Source organism: Schistocerca cancellata, chromosome 2 (genome assembly GCF_023864275.1).
Source record: "Schistocerca cancellata isolate TAMUIC-IGC-003103 chromosome 2, iqSchCanc2.1, whole genome shotgun sequence".
NCBI classification, from domain to species: domain Eukaryota; kingdom Metazoa; phylum Arthropoda; class Insecta; order Orthoptera; family Acrididae; genus Schistocerca; species Schistocerca cancellata.
This window is the reverse complement of record NC_064627.1, coordinates 492,668,624-492,690,360: the sequence shown is the minus strand read 5'-3', so window position 1 is coordinate 492,690,360 and position 21,737 is coordinate 492,668,624. Positions and strand designations below refer to the sequence as shown.

The window sequence follows — 21,737 nt, the reverse complement described above, 5'->3', positions numbered from 1 at the left end:
ATATTGACGAAACATGGTTTACCAGACCAGCTAACTGTATCTGCCAGTAACCTTGAAATCCATCACTGTAGTAATATATTTTTTTCACCAATGTTCAGCAAAAATTCTTCCTTGTGACTATTTCACTCTGACTGGTCGACATGAAGCTTTTGGTCCGCCATTAAAGAAATTTCTTACAAAGTCTTATTGCGTACGAGGATGTACGCAGCTCTTCACGTGCATGGTTCCTCAGTGGTACACTTACGTTCTGAGTGAATAATGCGAGACAACTGGCTGCCTTTCCCTTACTTCCACTCAAATGGTAGAAAAGAAGACAAGGTGTCTGAGGAATAAACCAGCTTTTTTAGATCAAATAGCAAGACAAATAACGCGTTCTGCTCGCTGTAGAGATTGCTGGGCTGAGACAAGCATTTTCTCAGTGTGATGTCTCCAAGCTACCATAAACCTGACAGTTGACAAAGCAGCGGATGCTGCAGCTAGGCACACAGTTACAAATTTCAGACAGGGAGCAGGTTATACTGGATATGACTGATTGAAAATTCATGTAATACAATAGGTGTTTAAACACAGGTTTTAAAACTATTAAAATATAAAACTGAACGAAAAGTCCAATAGTACGCTGTATCTGTATTTATTTAAGTAGATTAGAGACCCACACAAACGATTTCGCGACACCAGAAGAGTTGATAGACCGGCTGTACGGAAGTCTCTAATTGACTTCAATAAATACAGCTACAACGGACTATTGGACTTTTCGTTCAGTTTTATGTTTTAATAGTTTTAAAACCTGTGTTTGAACACCTATTGTACTGCATGAGTTGTCAATCAATCATGTGTAACTATTTTAGCTGTGGCTGCCCTAGTTTTAAAATTATCTGTTATACTGGACAGTTTGTTCTGCCAAATACTGTAATAGATACCACTAGAAGTAGCAGAAGTAAATATGAGAACCTAACAGCGGACGTCCATTCCATTCGACCCTGGCAATACAGATTTATCACACTTCCTAATTTTTTCTTTGTGTGATATTCCACTGAAGTCAACGTATTGGTTCTTAGTATCACAGCTTATTCCCATGTTTTGGACGCTAGCCTTCAGACTCATTGCGTTATACAACGATTGTTTTATGCAGATATCAGCTGTATCTGCCTACTCAGTCCGTTCCTGATTCGCCACAGTAAATTACCCATCTCTTGCGTTTTCATTTAGTATCGACACCCTCGTGGCTCTTTGTTTTCCATCTCAGTGCTGAAGTATTCTGTGAATCATCTAACATATTTGTGAAGCGAAATATATTTCTAGTTAGCTAGATGAGATATCATTGGAATAAAGTAATAGTCAATTTTATGTATGAATATTGGTCTCACCGCTTTTAACTGAAAAACGTTATATGTTTAAGTGCTACAAGTATCCTACCTAATGATCAGTAATTTACAAAAGACAGATAGAAAATATTCACAAAGGAAAATTGTATTCATATATGAATAATCTTAAGTTGATAACTAAAATTCAAAGTGTCTTATGGAGAAACATCAGAACAACTGAAATACTCCAGATGGACAAAAGTACAGTACTATTCGAAATGGAGAATCAGGAAGTGAATTTTTAAAAAGAATGGATTTTGATGTCGTATAAAGAACGTTTAAAAATATTTTTACAACTTTTTTGATTTTTTGTTTTGTTTAATCCTCTAACATTTTTCACCACAGTTATAGCATCTTAAGTGTTTTTTTTTTCCTTTTATTGTTTCTGAAATACATAGACACAAATTTTATGTACGTAAGGAATAGGTTGACATTAGATTGTTTGTGTTGTTGCTTAGATTACATATATAAGATACCTTTCTTTTACAATATGTGTCTTCTGTGGCTGCCAACAGAAATCAGTCAGAAGTCTTTATTAACACAGCACGTCACCTGAAACACAGGAATGTCAGAGCGACGTCTGTATTGAATTTTTGTTTAGAATATAACATCTAAATTATGTATTCCGCTTAAATAGTGACACGTGTCTCTTATTGACGCTTATCATTGCTGTTCTTGTTCTGTCCTCTGCTGTGCTTGGTTATTATTTGCCTGTTAAATGAGCTGTTGTCGTTTTTGTGCTTAAAGTTACCTGCGGACCAGTTAATCTTTTTCTGTGTTAATATACTAATTACTTGCACAAGCCAGTTTTTAACCGGAATCGTATTAGCTACATGAAGTATCTTATGTGGTGTTTAAATGCAAAGAGAATGTATTATATTAATGTTTCCGATGAAAGACACATATTTCAAACAATTTAGTAATGGTAACAGTTCCCATGATGTAATTCAGTCTTCTGGTAAATAAAATAATGAGTCACTAACAAATTCAAACTTTTACATTCTGGTAGCGGGGGAGGTAACTGTGGTCTGGTGCTAGCGTCTTTGACTAGTAATCAAAATGTCATCGGTCCCAGGCTTGAACACCGCCACCTCTTAAATTTTGAATAACAATAATCAGCAATGGCGGTCGAAGATTTCCAGCATAAGAAGACACCCTCGATCTGCCGACGGCCTTGTCAAACAGAGCGGAGGAGCGGACAGAGGTTCAGGGCACTCTTTTGCCCTTGGGTGGGAAACTGCCCCTAAAAGGCGGAAGAATCAGTAGTTATCAACGGCGTGAAGACAAAGGACACTACTGTTTTAAAGCCACTTAATGTGAAGCCACAGGACATGTGGCCTGTAACTGCCAATGGATTCCGGACTACTCCCCCATTCGGATCTCTGAGAGGGTACTGCCAAGGGAACGGTGACCATGAGAAAAAGATTGAATATCCAATGAAAGGGTAACCAACGTCGCAACCAGAGGATGATGAAGTAGAGAATGTATGTGACGATATTGAATGGGTAAAGGGAGCATGGGGAACTGGAATGCGGTTGTAGGGGAGGGAGTAGAGGAAAGTGTTACAAGAGACTATAGACTTAGTAGCAGGAACCAGACAGGTGAAAGACTAATTGACTTCTGTAATAAATATCAGTTGGTAATAGCGAATTCTATGTTCAAGAATCACAAGAGAAGGAAGTATACTTGGAAAAGGCAGGGAGATACGGGAAGATTCCAGTGACATTAGATCATGGTCAGGCAGAGGTTCCGAAGTGAGATACTGGATTGTAAGGCGTACCCAGGAGCAGACATCACTCTGATCACAATGATTAAAAGTAGGGTGACTTTTAAGAGACTAGTCAGGAAGAATCAAACAGCGAAGAAGTGGGACATGGAAATACTAAGGAATGAAGAGATACGCCTAAAGTTCTCTGAGGTTCTAGATACTGTGATAATGAATAGCTCCGTACGCAGTTCAGTTGAAAATCAATGGACATCTCTAAAAAGGGCAATCACAGAAGTTGAAAAGAAAAACATAGGTACAAAGAAGGTAACTGTGAAGAAACCTTGGGTAACAGAAGAAAAACTTCAGCTGATTGACGAAAGAAGGAAGTTCAAAAACGTTCAGGGGAATTCAGGAATACAGAAATACAAGTCACTTGGGAATGAAATAAGACCTCACTGAGGGGGAGGACTTGTTTGATACCGTGACAGAAGAAGAAATAGGACTCGACATGGAAGAGTTAGGGGATCCAGCATTAGAGTCTGAGTTTAAAAGAGCTTTGGGTGGCTTAAGATCAAATAAGGCAGAAGGGATTGATAACATTGGATCGGAATTTCTAAAATCTGTAGGGGAAGTGTCAACGACACGACTATTTACGTTGGTGTGTAGTAAGTATGAGACTGGCGATATTCGGAAAAACATCATCCACACAATTCCGAAGACAGCAAGAGCCGACAAGTGCGAGAATTACCACACAATCAGCTTAACAGCTCATGGATCCAAGTTGCTGACAAGAATAATAGACAGGAGAATGGAAAAGAAAACTGAGAGTCTGTTAGATGACAATCAGTGTGAGTTTAGGAAAGGTAAAGCACCAGAGAGGCAATTCCGAAGTTGCCGCCGTTGATAATGAAAGCAAGACTGAAGAAAAATCAAGACACTTTCGTAGGATCTGTCGACCTGGAATAGCCGTTCGACAATGTCAAATGGTGCAAAATGTTCGACATTCTGAGAACAATAGGTTTAAACTGTAGGGAAAGGCGTGAAATAATATGCACAAAAATCAAGGAGGAAGAATACGAGTGGAAGACTAAGAACGAAGTGCTCGGATTAAAAAGGGTGTAAGGCAGGGATGTAGTTTTTGTCCGTACTATTCAAACTGTACACTGAAGAAAACAATGACGGAAATAAAAAAAAAAGAAGGTTCAAGAGTGGGATTAAAATTCAGGGTGAAAGGAAGATTCGCTGATGACATTGCTATCCTGAGTGAAAGTGAAGAAGTATGTGATCTGCTGAATGAAATGAACAGTCTAATGAGTATAGACAATGGATTGAGAGTAAATCGGAGAAAGACGAATGTAATGAGAAGTAGCAGAAATGAGAACAGCGAGAAGCTTAAAATAACAAGTGGGGATCACGAAAGCACATGAAGTTAAGGAATTCTGCTTCTTAGCCAGCAAAGTAACCCAAGAAGGACGGGGCAAGGAGGACATAAAAAGAAGACTATCATTGAAAACAAAGGTATTCCTGGCTAAGATAAGTCTGCTAGTATCAAATATATGCCTTAATTTGGGAGAGAAATTTCTGAGAAAGTACGAGTACGTTTGCAACACAGTACTGTAACTAGTGAAACATGGACTAAGGGAAAACAGGAACAGACGAGAATCGAAGCATTCGAGATGTGAAGGTTAAAAACAAGAAATAAGGAGACTCACTGCAGAATCAGCGAGTAAAGGAATATGTGGAAAACACTGACAAAAATAATGGACATTATGAGAGGACGTGTATGAAGACGTCAGGGATTAACTTCTGCAGTACTAGAGGGATCTGTAGAGGGCAAATATTGTAGAGGAAGACAGAGATTGGAATAAATCCAACAAATAATTGAAGACATATGTTGCAGTTGCTATTGTGAGATGAAAAGGTTGCCACAGGAACGGAGTTTGTGGGCCGCATCAAATAAGTCATAAGATTGATGACTTAAAAAAAAATCTTTGTGTCATGTTTTTCTGGTCTAGATTGAAATAGCATTGTATCACTGTTGTTCGTTCTCGATATTATTAGCACTGAATGAAAAAATGGTGATTGCTCAAAAGTGTATGCAGCTCATCGGTAAAAGGTACAAGCTACTAAGAGGTGTCATTGAACTGAGTAGGACATCTGGTTTAATAATAGCGTTGCACTTCTAAACTTATGCATTTATTGCAGATCGACGAACGAATATTTCATGTCTCTGAAAATTTCTTTTTTAGTGTCAGTAACGCAATACCACCATTTGTTATCCTTAATTTTCATATATCATGCATTTACATGTATACATGCTTGTAATATTCTTTACTTACAGTAAAGTATAATAATTTTAATTTCAGGACAGTTATAAGAATTAACCATCTCTTATTTGGACTGGCGGCTGGTCATTTACATAGAGAGTGGGTAAAAATACACACATCAATAAGGTTTTGCATCACCCCAGTTCCCAAAACTCCTGAAGATAGATGTTGACTGTGGATATTGTATCACAGACACGGTCCCTTTGACTGTTCAGAGATGTCACTAAACCTGCCCAAAAGATGTAAACAACCATGTATGAGCAGCGCCTATTCGACGGAGGGTGTCCGACAGCCGATTAGTTCCAGTCATTCCACCAGTAAGGAGGTTCACAGCTCGTGTTTTCTGTAGTTCAACCACGCCTAGACGGTCAATACCAAGGTTCGATCGCGTCCGCATTGTTGCGTTGTGCCAGGAACGTCTCTCAACAAGGGAAGTGTCCAGGCGTCTCGGAGTGAACCAAAGCGATGTTGTTCGGACATATAGGAGATAGAGACAAGAACTGTTGATGACATGCCTCGCTCAGGACGCCCAAGGGATACTACTGCAGTGGATGACCGCTACCTACGCATTATACAGGCCTGCAAAATAATTTTTTTTTGTCAGCTGCATGAGATATTTTTACTGAATTGTTTGTTTTAGAATGCGCTGATTTCAGAAGTGATGTCAATTTTTTTTCTATCTCATAAGGTTTTTTTGCAAATTCAAACTTAAAAATTGGTAAAAGCACTCGTTTATTCAAAATTATCAAACATAATATTTCTTTTACAACCAATGAAACATTATTTTGAGACATATAGTAACAATGTTAAACTTATTCATGTGTTCTATGAAACCTTTTCTTCTTTTCCTTGAGACTTCGCCGAGTTCTTTTCCGATTTCCATTTTTAGTTTCCCGCTTAAGCATCCAACAGTAGTCAGCAAGCATAGTGACATCCCATCTTCCTTGGTACCGCCTCTCGATATCACGGACATCCTGGTGAAACCGCTCCCCTTGTTCTTCACTGTAAGCTCCCAGGTTTTCAGGAAAACTGTCTATGTGGGAGTGTAAAAAATGGACCTTCAAGCTCATCTCGCAGCCTTGAGCTTCGTATGCTGCTAGCATCCGTTGAACAATGGTTTTGTCGTCAGGATCCTTAGTATTTCCAAAAAACTTTCGCACTACATTCTTGAACGATACCCAAACTTCTTTTTCCTCCTCATTCATACTTTCCACAAAGACGGTGTCGGTTAAAAGTTTTCTTATGTCGCGGCCAGTGAAAACTCCCTCTTGCAACTTTGCTTCTGACAGCTTGGAGAATTTTGTACGTAGATATTTAAAACAGTCCCCATCCTTTTGCAGCGATTTCACAAATTGTTTCATCAACCCCAATTTAATATGGAGAGGGGGCAATAAAACCATTTCTGGTGGTACCAAAGTAGTATTGATAACATTTTTCTCTCCAGGTTTTAAAGTTTCTCGGGATGGCCAATCACTTTTAGTCCAGTGTTGTTCTCTGGCTCTACTATCCCACAAGCATAAGAAGCATGGGTATTTAGTATCGCCTGCCTGCTGACCCAAAAGCATCGTGAGTATTTTGAAGTCCCTACAAACCATCCATTGATGGTTCTGATGTTTGATTTTTTCCAGGATAATGGCCAAATCGTTATAGTTTTCGTCCATATGCACAGAATGTCCCATCGGAAGCGAGGAAAATTTATTTCCATTGTGCAATAATACTACTTTAAGACTAGTTTTGGATGAATCAATGAATAGGCGCCATTCAGATGAGTCATACAGCATATCAAAGCAATGCATGAGTCCTTCCACATCATTGCAAAAAACTATATTTCCTTATTTTGAGAAAAACTGGGTAAATTCTTTTTCTCGGTGTCTGTACCATGAGGTGCCAGATGATAAAAGGTTTTATTTTTTAATCTGGAACCTAACAGTTCGGCTGCATCTTTTGAAAGACCTAAATCTGTTACTAGATCATTGAGCTCACTTTGAGAAAATAGTTGAGGCCTTTCAACTTCGTCTGAAGAAAAAACTGAGCTTGATTCACCCTGAGGAGGTAATGTAACTTCGTCCTCCAACTAACTCGGGTATTCATCCGAACTGGAAGGTAGCTGGGGGATAGGTATTTCAGAGCTGTGGGACACTGGACGTATAGCTGAGTCAAGGTTAGGATAACTTATGCTTCTTTTGTTTTTTGAATTGAGTCCCTTTACGTCAACTGAACGGAAGTAGCAATCAGTGGTATTCATAGGAATTCCAAATCGGAATGCATTTTTCTTACTCTTAAACCACAAACGAAGATCTTCTTCAAATCTTCTACACACCTTATGCGGGGCCCATGGTTTATGTTGATCACCAAGTTTTAATTTAAAGTCCGCCGCTCGTGGTCTCGCGGTAGCGTTCTCGCTTCCCGAGCACGGGGTCCCGGGTTCGATTCCCGGCGGGGTCAGGGATTTTCACCTGCCTCGAGATGACTGGGTGTTTGTGTTGTCCTCATCATTTCATCATCATCCAGGAAAGTGGCGAAATTGGACTGAGCAAAGATTGGATAATTGTACGGGCGCTGATAACCACGCAGTTGAGCGCCCCACAAACCAAACATCATCATCATCATCATCATCACATTTAATTTAAAGTAAGCAAAAGAAACTTTCCGCACAAAATCACTTATGTTTCTCTGTTGCCTTTTAATAGTGTATTCACCACAGCTGTTAGGAGAACTAACACAGCCTCTTGTAGCCTAGACAGAAACAACAGCACTGTTCACTTGAATAGCAATATGTCTACTGAGAGTTTCTCTTCATTTAATTCGAGATACAAATCGTCATTTGACTTGTCGCAACACGATAAAACTGAACAATAAGATTGATTGCAATTGCTTCTGGCGCCCAGGAGTTCACGCCAAAACCTGCAAGTGGTAACAAAGAATAGTTAACATTGTAATTTTTTAAAATTTAAGTTTATTTTATCAATTATGATTCATAAAATTTTTAATAATTATTAAATTAAAAAAACCACAGAGATTTACTACTAATGAACATAAATACTACAATATACATAAAAACCTATATGATAGAATTTTTTGAATATATTTCCTGTTTTTGGGAGGTCAAAATCTATAAGAAAATGTTAAAAAATCCTACGCAGTTTTTTAGTCGCAGACCTGTGTTGTGACTCGGAGGAATCCTGACAGCAACGCCACCATGTTGAATAATGCTTTTCCTGTAGCCACAGAACGTCATGTTACTCAAACTGTGCGCAATAGGCTGCATTATGCGCAACTTCACTCCCGACGTCCATGGCGAGGTCCATCTTTGCAACCACGACACCATGCAGCGCGGTACAGATAGGCCCAGCAACATGCCGAATGGACTGCTCAGGATTGGCATCACGTTCTCTTCACCGATGAGTGTTGCATATGCCTTCAACCAGACGATCGTCGGAGCCGTGTTTGCAGGCAACCCGGTCAGGCTGAACGCCTTAGACACACAGTCCAGTGAGTACAGCGAGGTGGAGGTTCCCTCTTGTTTTGGAATGGAATTAAGTGGGGCCAACGTATGCCGCTGGTGGTCATGGAAGGCGCAGTAACGGCTGTACTATACGTGAATGCCTTCCTCCGACCGGTAGTGCAACCATATCGGCAGCATACTGGCGCAACATTCGTCTTCATGGACGACAATTCGCGCCCTCGTCGTGCTCATCTTGTGAATGACTTCCTTCAGGATAACGACATCGCTCGACTAGAGTGGCCAGCGTATTCCCCAGACATGAACTCCATCGAACATGCCTGGGATAGATTGAAAAGGACTGTTTGTGAACGACGTGACCCACCAACCACTCTGAGGGATCTACGCCGATTCGCCGTTGAGGAGTGGGACAAATCTGGACCAAAAGTGCCTTGACGAACTTGTGGATAGTGTGCCAGGACGAATACAGGCATGCGTCAATGCAAGAGGACGTGCTACTGGGCATTAGAGGTACCGTTGTGTATAGCAATCTGGACCACTACCTCTGAAGGTCTCGCTGTATGGTGGTACGACATGCAATGCGTGATTTTCGTGAGCAATGAAAAGGGCGGAAATGATGTTTATGGTGATCTCTATTCCAATTTCCTGTACAGGTTCCGGAACTCTCGGAACCGAGGTGATGCAAAACTTTTTTTTGATGTGTGTATATCTCCGATTTTGTGTGTTGCTTGAGTACTGCTCTCGATCTTTACTCTCGATCTTTATACTTGTCTGTGGCACTGATTCAGTCTTATCCTTAGGTAAAATCACGATTAAATATCAATATGGTCAGGTCAAACAGAAAGTGTAAGTAACATTACAGCTGGTACAGGCCACGATCGTAAAACATTAACTTTCCTACAATCATTATTCATGCGCCACTTACACACACGCCCGGTTGGTGTTTCTGGTAACTTACACTTTACAAGAATCGTAAGCAATCTTGCCTGTAAATAGCATAGGAATTCTGTAACAAATAAAATAGCATGCATTCCAAATATCAGGCGAGTACTGGTAATTCCCATTGGCTCCTTCCTTGTCGCTCATGCATCTTGCCGCACTCGAGTTTACAAAACTTAATTCGACGTGTGCTGTGGTGCCCGGTGTAGTCCGGCACCTTGAGGATTATGGGACGTAATCGACGTAATCGCACTGGCACAGTAGCGCAGACTTTATTGCACGACGTGTTCACAGGTGTGCACTGTCGGTGTCCACGTGCGGAGGACAGACTACGGGCCGTACATGCGCAAACTGTACCCCAGGTGGGAGGAGGCGGGCGTCGAGTACTACCGCGCTGCGGCGGCCGAGATGGTGAGGGCGCTGCCTGCCAGGTGCGCCGGCGTCGCCTTCCTGGTCGCCAGCGACGACCCCAGGTGGTGCCGGCGCCGTCTGCTGCCTGCGCTCAGGGCGGACGCCCAGGTGAGTGGTCGCGGCGCAGCTTTCCTAAAGCCGTCGGCACACGGACTGTGCTGTCGAACGTTAACGTTGAGCGTGCCAAGTTCAACGTTCTGCTGAACGCTCAGAAACGATGCGACTTGTGCATACGGTACGTGGGCCCCCAACAGGGTATACGCGATCGCAACGCACTCCAGCGGTAGTTGAGGGATGCTTCTAGTTCGTAATCACACTGTTTACTCAACGAGCGCGCTTAAAATTCCCACGCTAGCTCTATTAAAACGCACATTTCCTCCATCGTCCACGAAAAGGAAAGTAACATGTCCAATTAATAAGGACACAGGCTTATAAAAGTTCAATTACAAACAGTGCATTACAAATTTGGAATACTTCTCTGCATAAGATAAACATTATTTCATCATTTCCTCATTTTAGTAAAACCCCAAGGTCAGTCTTACTTGATCACTGTTCCTACGCAGCAGCAGAATCTTTGCAACATGTGAATTACGAGGCGTAAAAGAAAAAGGAGCAAATTATCTTTATACAATAGCGCAAGCTGTCCTGTAGCTTAAGCCAATCCAACAAAGTCATCCCTTAAAAAGACCGCCCCCGGTAGCTGAGTGGTCAGCGCGACAGACTGTCAATCAAAAGGGCCCGGGTTCGATTTCCGGCTGGGTCGGAGATTTTCTCCGCTCAGGGACTGGGTATTGTGTTGTCCTAATTGTCATCATTTCATCCCCATCGACGCGCAAGTCGCCGAAGTGGCGTCAAATCGAAAGACTTGCACCAGGCGAACGGTCTACTCGACGGGAGGCCCTCGTCACACGACATTATTATTATCCCTTAATAAAAAAGTGTGAACATCAGATATTATACTATGTGCTTATATTAAACTAATAATAAAGTATCAGAACGTAATAAAAACGCAAATGTTAGGAAAAAAATTTGGAAGGGTCAAGACACGAACCACTGCCCCACCATAAATTTCTTCACTGCTCAGTGACTCTACTCATTACGCCTTTTTTTATTATTTAAAACCGTTGTGTTCGTATTCGTTCGTTTCATCTGCTCGGAGCGGGCGTCGCAAGACACCTTTTTCAGTTCGTCGTTGATCCATCTAAACCAACATCACAACCTAACCATTTAATTATGTTATGATATGCCTTGCTGAAAACCGTAGATATGTTACTAATTGAAATTTAATTATAACAAATTGTACCAAGAACAATACGTTTTGGGTGGATCTTCAGTGTGTCACTGCCTTCAAATAGCCTACTTTCATAATACGCAAGTTAAAATAATTCTTTTGCCACGAATATGGTGTTTCTCATTATTTTATTGGAACGAGTCACACAGTTAACAACGCGTTTTCCAGTGATTCTCAATTTGCTGATGCTCAGAAACGGAATATATACATATAGGCTTGAAATGAATGCCAATATGGCGCCTCACAACTCCGTACTGGAGGGAGATGGTGTGCGTGTGACGTCGGTGGCGTTGTGCCATCTCATTGGTCAACTCTCAGACGCACGCTCAGAATATCTGACATGTCAGATATTGCTCTGCACGTTCGGAAAGACTCCAGAGCGTGCTATTCCACGCTATGACGTCAGAAACTCGGCACACACTACGCTCAACGTTCGGATGCACGGTCCGTGTGCCGACGGCTTAAGGCTGCGTTCACAGTGGCACCGACAACGGTCGTCATTCACCGCCGCCAGAGATCGCCCTATAACATCGGCCGACAGCGTGGTCATAGTGCGTCTGATCTCCACAGTCAGTTTTTGGGAGGGTCAAAGAGGTTAGGTTAGGTTAGGTTAGGTTAGAATCTAGTCTATATATGAAATAGGTTAGATTTTAACCTCTTAGGGTGGGGTGGATACCACGACGCCTCTGTGCTTGCATACGAGCGCTGCGTAGCGGCTTCTGCTATTAAAGAGACGTCGTATGCATATGAATGAACTTTCTTGTCTCGCAAAGAACGTGGCGAGTACTATATACTCTGTCCACAGTTATCGGAGTAACAAGACAAGTTTTACGAATATATGAGATGACGGGAGAAACGTTTTATTACATACTCGAGATAATTCGTGGTGACGTTGAAAGGCAAGTTTCGCTGTATTTGTTGAAAGTTGCGCAGATATAGTCACTTAACCTTCAATGACTGTCATTTGGCACACGAGTGAAGGTCAATGTAGCATAGGTACTCTAACAACCTGAAGCAATTAAAAGTGGAAATACATGCCGTAGATCACATTCGAAAACCACTTCATATTAACAGAATCACTACTCTCTTGGCATAAAACGCCAGTAAGCAGTAATAAAAATTTGTAGACAACAAATGACAACCTACCACAAAAAAAGATCGAGTACACTAGCTATAAGCATATGAGGTACGCCATCCTTTTCGCTTCAACAAATTAATTTTTGAGGTTATAATCTATGCCTAAAATTTCCAATAAAGATTTTGCCTATTTGAGGTTTCGAATAAACCTGCGACTTCAGTGCATAGGTTCCCAACCATATCCCGATTACTTCATTTTCAACCTTAGGACGCCAAAAATCACTCTTTCTTGGACTAAGCTTATCAGTTTCTCTCGCTCCATATTTCGAGAGCGAGAACGTCGGTCATTTTGACCGAAGAAAACAAACTGATTTGAATTTCACCGATTGTCGTCCGAAGTCTGTACGTCTGGGAGATAAGATAGGCTACAGTGTGACCGCGCACGTAGTGGCGTTCTATTTTGTAATGATCGGCTTACTCCGGCCGATGTCGGTCGTCGACGGAATCCAGCGATATCGGAGCCACTGTGACCGCAGCCTAATACGCTCATTTCTCCGACTTAGCCGCACGGATGGCCTCGCGCTCTGAGGCGCCATGTCACGCATTGCGCGGCCCCTCCCGCCGGAGGTTTGAGTCCACCCTCGGGCAAGGGTGTGTGTGTTGTTCTTAGAATAAGTTAGTTTAAGTAGTGTGTAAGTCTAGGAACCGCTGACCTCAGCAGTTTGGTCCCTTAGGAATTCACACACATTTGAACATTTTGTCCGACTTCCGCTTCCTTGCTGTGGTACACATACGAGTACAGATCACCCCATAGACACACAAGGTGTTACCAGTGAGTCGCAAGAAGTGTGGTACTGTCATTGGCGTACATATTCTGCAGACAATATGGCCAATAGTTTCAGTAGTTTCCTCATACAAATTGAGAATTTTTTCAAAGAGTCCAACCATGTACTAAATAGTGCATAAGTCAAGATTTTCATTTGCTACTACTGTTGTTGTTGTTGTGTGGTCTTCAGCCTGAAGCCTGTTCCGATGCAGGTCTCCAAGTTAATCTGTCCTGTGCAATCCATTTCTGCATAATTACTACAACCTAAGTGCACCTGAACTTGCTTGTTGTAATCAATATTCGTTCTCCCTCTACAATTTTCACCCTCCAGACCGGTCTCCACTATGAAGCTGACGATTCTTTTATTCTTCTGGACGTTTCCAGTCAACTGATTCCTTTCTTTAGTGAAGTTGTTCCCCAAATTTCCTTTCTCCTCATTTAGCATCTGTTTTTATTTTTAGTTTTGTTTCCAATTTTTTTGATCATCACGCTTCTGACTGGTTTGATGTGGTTCGCCAAGTACCTTGGAAGTTATTCCCCAATCTCTTGCCGGCCATTGTGGCCGAGCTGTTCTAGGTGCTTCAGTCTGGAACCGAGTTCGAATCCTGCCTTGGGCATGGATGTGCGTGATGTCCTTAGATTAGTTAGGTTTAAGTAGTTCTAAGTTCTAGGGGACTGATGACCATAGATGTTAAGTCTCATAGTGCTCAGAGTCATTTTGAACCCAATCTCTTAAGACAAGTCTTACCATCCTGTCTCATCTTCTTGTGGGTGTTTTCCACATAATCCTCTCCTTGCCGATTGTGCAGGAAACCTCCTCATTTTTTATCTTATCAACCAACGTAATTTTCAACATTTTTCTGTATAAACACATCACAAATGTTTTTACTCTGTTCTTTTCTGATTTTCCCACTTCCAAGATTCACTGCCACACAGTGATGTGCTCCAAACGTCCATTCTCAGACTCAGTACTTGTTCCTTAGTTTTACGAAAGACTGATCTAATTTCAAGAACTCTTCTGAAGCACCACATTTCGAAATCTTCTATTCTCTTTGTGAGTGAACTGTTTATCAGCCACGTTCCATTTCCGTACAAGGTTACACTGCAGAGAAGTACCTTCAGAAAAAATATTCTAACGCTTAAATTTATATAATATGTTAGCATATTTGTCGTTGCCTTATTTGCTATTGTCAGTCTATATTTTATATCCTCTCTACTTTCGCCAGTAGTTAGTTTGCTCCCCAAGGAGCAACACTCATTTATTACTTTTAGAATCTCATTCCCTAATCTAACTCTCTCACCGTTGCTACTGTTGTGGTGTTTTATCTTTACGGCTGGAGTTCCGCCAAGTTCTCATTCAGTTGATATCTTTGCTCCATGCTCGGCGCCAAAATCTTATGTCTTCCTTTCAGAAAAACATATTCCATTTCGATAAACTGTACACCGATGGCTAAATTAATAGGATAGTTAATATATATGTAATTATTTACACTTAAGACGGTCAGTTAATTAATTGACCTAGCTGTATACTAAGAGCCAATTAAAACGTGCTACAGTTTATACAGGATTATGAAATAGAGGTGATAGAAATGAATTACAGAAAAATGGCATATTAGGCTGTGGAATATTAAGGTTTCCAAGTACATGTACAGAGCCAATGGAACGCAGCATACACGCCACGACAAGACATTTACAATAGATGATTAAATAAGGAAGAAAAATATTAACCACAGCTCAGTGAGCAAGATTATTCCTACGGATTTTGTCTAGTTAACACCAGAGACACATGTTATAAAAGGTTACAAATTCTGGTCTATACCAGGACAAGGCTTGCGAAAATGCCGAAGATTACTGCAGAGAAAGGTGAAGACCTCGGGAAATCAATTCAGCTGCGGCACCCTGCCTCCCTCTGAGCGGTAACTTTTGGAACATCAGGATGTCGTCAACAGACAAGGTGGCAGAGGCTGACATTGTGAAAACTATCATATATGAGCAGCACCAGCTAGTGATACATTTTGATTCCTCTAGCAGTCTAGCAGAACAGCTCTCTATGCGCACAGCATTCTTCTCCTAGGCTCCAACCTAACAGATCTCAGAGTTAAAGTCGTCTCCTGTCGTTGATCTTCTTTCTCCGTGTCTAATACTCATTGGTACTTCGTTCTTCAGGCATTGAGGAGTTTCATTACAAAGTCATAAATTTCACAATGTCATTTTGGTGCAATTTTCTAATTCGACCAAACAAATTGCCCTACAAACAAGTTGCGATCGTAATTTTCGAGTTTGACCGCCATGTACTTCTGGACATGAGAAAGTTCATTCACCATTGGCCGGGTTCCCTTCGCCTTGCTGTTTTCTAGAGGCGTATTTGGGTGTACTTGTTCTGCACTACCTCAGTCCTTCTCCAGATATCAACATTTCCTCTGTCCAAGTGGACAGCCTAAAGCTCAGACAGGTATGCCATGTCATCTGCTGACAAACAGCTAACGAGAAGTTTCCAGAGACCTCTTTCTGTCGAAGCAATACACCTTCCTTTCCCACGAACTCCTGGTGCCTACAGCTGTGATTGGAATCATATCACAAGCAAACAGACCCACTACATGCACACATTTCTGTTGTGGGAGCACAGAATTACTACATATAGAATATGCTTCCATTCTTCTTTGTTCATCAACAGTCATTGACAAGTTTTCGGTAGATTTTAACTTCCACACAACCAACATTCGCGTTCGTTCCAAGGGGGTTCAGTAGGGTTAGTTTGTTCAGATGAATACAGCAGAGCCCCCACATTTTTTACTTCCTTTACATTATGATACAAAAAAAGGTCAGATTCCAAACTACCGCAGAGATGGAAGCTTCAGTAGGGTTTAGTTGGTTCGGACACGTCCAGAAGGGCAGATACTACATATATGTATATATCAATACAGTGCGATGGCCGAAGATCCTTTCTTTCAGTGCAGATGCACACCAAACCCGATCTCTTGCAGGAATCCGAGATGGCGAGTAAGGGGATCATTGGTAGGTGACGCTACGCTAGCAGTGTGTAACAGGCTGGGAATTTGGACCGGCTGGGAAGAGTGTTCGGGTGGCCGAAGCAGTTATGGCAAAACACTCGTGTTAAGCAAGAGATCTGGGTTCGAGTCCCGGTTTGACACAAATTTTCACCTGATACCATTGCTTTATTTCAATGCGCATATGCGGCTAATGTCATTAGAAACCTTTGAATAAGTATTTGTGTAGCCGCTGGATCACATTAGGTGTCTGTTCTTTCGGACATATCCGTAGTCAGGGGTTTGAGTTTTAGCCAAACAACAGACTGTAATAATACTTAGAAAATGTATTTTTTGTGCAAATATACACTTTTTTAAATGGAACAATGCCTATTGATATCAACAAACTAAAAGCAGGGTAAATTAGAAAGTCAGTGGTGTTCGTTGCAGAATTCTAGTGCGAGTCATTTACGAGATATCGTTCTTTGAAAAGTTCCCACATGATACTTGTACAATACCTGTAGTAGCACACACTAAAGAACAACACAAGTGCACAAACTAGTTATGTGGATTCTGACCAGTAACGAGACAACTAACCGGCACAGCTTGTGTTCAGAATGACCACCGACAACGGCAATGCACGCTTCCAGTTTGGTATGGATCGACTGCTGCACACATGCTAGCATTTCAGCGTAGATGTCCGAGTAGGCTGCAGTAGTAAGTACTTGCATATCATCGGGTGTAGTTGGTAAGCTGTTGTAGACAGCGTCTTTCAGCGTTCCTCACAGAAAAAAAGTCTACATGCGCCAAAACCAGGGAATGGGCCAGCCAAGGTATAGGTCCTCTGCATCCAGTCCAACGATTTGGAAACAATTCTTGAAGACATGCTGTAGTACTTCGTGCACTATGGGCTGGACAGTCGTCATGTTGATACATTAGGATCCTTCTAGTCTGCAGAGCAGCATTTTCTAGCAATCATGGAAGATGGTCTTTTAAAAAGCAGCAATACTTCCGGGCATTCGATGTTTCGACTATGAAAAACAGACTTATCAGCTGATGCTTCGCTGCCCCACCTCACACGTTTACTCTTAATGGTCCCCGGAATTCCACTTGACGAAGCCAACGGAGATTGTCAACAATTTAATAGTCATGTCTCGGCAGATTACCTGTCGGTGATTGGTAAATCTGACTTCATCACTAAACAAAATACGTGATACATCTGGAGAATCCTGCCTTAATGTCCATGTACAGGAGTTATCACGATTCTCATAATCATTTCCCTGTGGTACTTGATGGAGAGAGATGCGATAGGGATGGAACCTATGTCGATGACGAACGCATAGGACACTTGCCTTACTCATGCCACTTCCTCGTGCGATTGCGCTGGAGCTAACGTGCGGATCACCTGCAATAGCAGCAGGAACATTAACTTTCCTGTCTTCTGTCGTAACTTGTTTCCTTCTGTTACGTTCTCTACGTGTTACACTACCACTCCACGTAACTGGTTGAAGAGATTCATAAATAATTGTCGAGATGGTTGGTATATATTGGGATGTCTTGCCACATAACAGCACAGGAATGAACTGCGTTCTTCCTCTGTCCTCCCTTCACCCTGAGCATGTTGGATTTTTCCGCATTGAAAATCCCATCGTCCACTCACAACCTACTGCTTGGACTGACACACATTAACTTACTAGCAAGTTGCAATGCATGCAAGGAACACACAAGCACACTGTAAGCAAACATAACAACTTCGTACCTAGCAGCTATGCAAGTTGAATGGCACAAACTAGTGTCGATATGGAAACAGTTCAAAATACGAATTCTCGTAAACGGCTTGCACTGGAATCCTGCAGTTAACACCTCTGACATTCTAATTTACCCTACTTTAGTTTATTTATGTCAATAGGTATTTTCCCTTTAAAATGTGCATATCTGTACAAAAAATAGACTTCCTAAGTATATATTATTACAGTCCGTTTATTGGCTATCAGTATGAGCTCTGAAACTTCGTGGCAGATTAAAACTGTGTGCCGGACCGAGACTCGAACTCAGGACCTTTGTCTTTCGCGGGTAAGTGCTCTACCATCTGAGCTACCCAAGCACAATGTGATAGGGATAGTCGTGCTTGGGCAGCTCAGATGGTAGAGCACTTGCTCGCGAAAGACAAAGGTCCTGAGTTCGAGTCTCGGTCCGGCACACAGTTTTAATCTGTCAGGAAGTTTCATATCAGCGCACACTCCGATGCAGAGTGAAAATCTCATTCTGGAGTATGAGCCCTGACTACCAATACATTCTGTGAAAACTGCACGTCAATAGTACTTTCATTTTTGAAATATTTGCGATGGAAGTTTTAGGTGATTCGCCCTGCGTACTTTCCTCGACGCGTCACGAGCCTGCAATGCCACCATGCGGTATTCAGTGTCACGGTAAGCAGTGGACGTACTGAAACCCCTCGCAGATTAAAACTGTGTGCCGGACCGAGGCTCGAACTAGGTACCTTTGCATTCCTTTTTTCCAGGAGTGATATTTCTGCAATGTCTGCAGAAGAGCTTTTGTGAAGTTTGGAACGTAGGGGACTAGGTAATGGCGGAATTAAAGCTGTGAGTATGGGTCGTGAGTCGTGCGTGGGTAGCTCAGATGGTAGAGCACTTGCTCGCGAAAGGCAAAGGCCCCGAATTCGAGTGTCGGTCCGGCACACAGTTTTAAACTGCCAGGAAGTTTCATATCAGCATACACATCGCTCGAGAGTGAAAATTTAATTCCAGTGGACATAATGTTTTGCGTCATTGGTATAAAGGAAAATTGGATTGTAATATTAGATTACTACTACCACTTAATTGTAAAAATATAGTCTAAACTGTCCTAGTGCAAGAGGCAGTACAATTAACCACCCCATTAAATAATGCGCTTCAATGATAGTTTAGTTATCGGTAACCGTAGTTATTTACAATAGTCATGTCTTACTATGTTCCAGGACAGATCGCCCATGAGTGCTGTGTTCCTAAGATCGTCGAAAGATGCAGTGGATGATCTACGTCTGCTGGCGTCTTGTGAACATACCATCATTAACTACGGTACCTTTGGAACACTAGCCGCCATGTTGGCTGGTGGCAGGGTAATCCTGTATGACATGACTCAGCACGGCGTACGACACCGGAACCCTTCCTCTCGCATAGCAGACTACCTGCCACAGTGGAATGTTCTGTCCTGAGGCATGCTGCCCACTTAATCACTCCACATGGCAGTTGACAGCTGCGTAAATCTACTACGCCTGTCATCAGCTACCAGATGAGCTGTGTACGGTGATCATGACTCGTGAACAGGAGTATTCAGAAGATGTGCTACCAATAATAAGGCAGCAGTTCAGAGGTGACTCTCAAATACTACAGAGAGAAACTGTGCATCGTTCCATTCTCACAGTTCCTGGCAGTGTTTGGTAAGGCATTCGCTCTGTTCGTGATTAATGGAGCCACAGGACGGAACATCGTTGCATATTTCTTCTGGGTGTTGTGTAAAACGTGTACTAAAATACAAGGAAAGATAACATGTTTGGTGTCATTTATTTGAATTTTTCAAAAGGAATTTGTTGGAAATGTGGGAAATCATCATGAATCTCAACAAAGCGAAAATATTCTACTTTTAAAGTTATCGCAGCCTGACTTATGGAAGATATATTCTGGTGTCCACCTAGGAAGCTGATTGGATGACTGTATGTTATTGCACAATAAATCAACAACTGACAAAGTTGATTTCCAGATTCTGTGGTTTGCTACCTGTAGTGTCTTCCTTGTTGCAGTACATTCAGTGAACTTGTCTAAGGCCGTGGCTCATAGTATATGATAAAAATCCCTGCCTGGCTTAGAACTCATTAAGCCATCTGGATACCTAGAAATATGTCTTCAAGCTGCATTATATTCGGCAGATGACTGTGCTACTGCTCGAACTTGTTACCATGTTCATATTTCACTCATCTGTGCAGTACTGGTCAGTGAAATTAGTGTGATATAGTGTATAAGAATGTATTTTCTTATTGTTTTCCTTAGAGATTGTATAGTCAGTTCTTATTTTTACCTGTTGTGTCCATTACTGATCACTGCAGACCTTACTGCCATCAACTGATACAGTAACTACAACAGAGATGAATGAAAAACGAAAATAGCACTCAAAGTTCCTTACAAGAAAATAAATGGTACCGTTAAGTTCACCTACAATAAATGTAATAAAGACCAACATGTCTAGTCAAATAGAAATGAAAAGCAGGACGCTTATGAAAGTAATTCAACGTACATTTCTAGATTCCTGACTTCGATGTACTCTTGTTATTTTCAATTTTCGAGTAACTCTCTGCAATAGATCTGCACCTATCTGACCTTTCTTCTTTTAATTTTTCAAATTATTTTACTTTGGTGTCTTCCGTCTGCTGTTACCTACATTATGTTACTGCTATGTAAAACACTCTTCATAGTTAGAAGTGGATAGAAGAACCTTATAGTAGTTTCAGATATCATGTTTGTCCTGTTGAATATCCGGACCGATGCTGTTAATTCCGCTTGATGCTGTGACCATTAGTCAGCACAGCTGTGACTTAATTATGATCTGCTTTAATGGTAAAGCCAACGGCCTTACCGCAAAGGTAAACACCGAATCACCGAAGTTAAGCGCTGCCGGGCTGGGCTAGCACTTGGATGAGTGACCATCCGGTCTGGCGAGCGCTGTTGGCAAGCGGCGTGCACTCAGCCCTTGTGAGGCAAACTGAGGAGTTTCTTGATTGAGAAGTAGCGGCTCCGGTCTCGTAATCCGGCATACGGCCGGGAGAGCGGTGTGCTGACCACATGACCCTCATATCCGCATCCAGTGACGCCTGTGGGCTGAGGATAACACGGCGGCCGGGTCGGTACCGTTGGGCCTTCCAAGGCCTGTTCGGACGGAGTTTAGTTTGGCTTAGTTTAATGGTAAAGAAACACAGGTACCACTAGTGGATTCCTCAGTTTCAACAATTATACCACCAGCTGTAGACCAGAACGTTATGTACGAGGTAGGCGTATAGACATGTGTCGTATTAAGCAAGGATGGGAGGTATGTTCCTTACGAGGAATGTGGCTGAACCACAGAAATCACGACGTTATAGCTGAGTTGTCGTTCTAACCGATGTCGTTACAAGAAAGTTCAACTGTATTTGGTAATGTGACTATGTCTGTTCGCAAAAGGAAACATTTTTACATCAATATTCCCTATGATATTTCATTACAGTGGTAGGAGGCTGTTTTTAAACAAGGCGAAACATTGTGATATCAGGGTATTCATGTCCTAGTAATAGAATGTACGAAGTCCTTTTAATGAG

At 41.8% G+C, this 21,737-nt stretch overlaps 1 protein-coding gene across 1 annotated transcript in view; it reads left to right on the top strand.

The window, feature by feature from the left end:
- The window catches only part of LOC126155610 (galactoside 2-alpha-L-fucosyltransferase SEC1-like), a 55,774-nt gene extending 34,848 nt beyond the window's left edge, over positions 1–20,926 (top strand). The window contains exons 3-4 of the mRNA XM_049916240.1: positions 10,096–10,320; positions 19,371–20,926. Coding sequence (XP_049772197.1) covers positions 10,096–10,320; positions 19,371–19,607 — 462 coding nt within the window. The 3' untranslated portion in view covers positions 19,608–20,926. The remainder of the gene's footprint in view (positions 1–10,095; positions 10,321–19,370) is intronic.
- Positions 20,927–21,737: the final 811 nt, after the last annotated feature.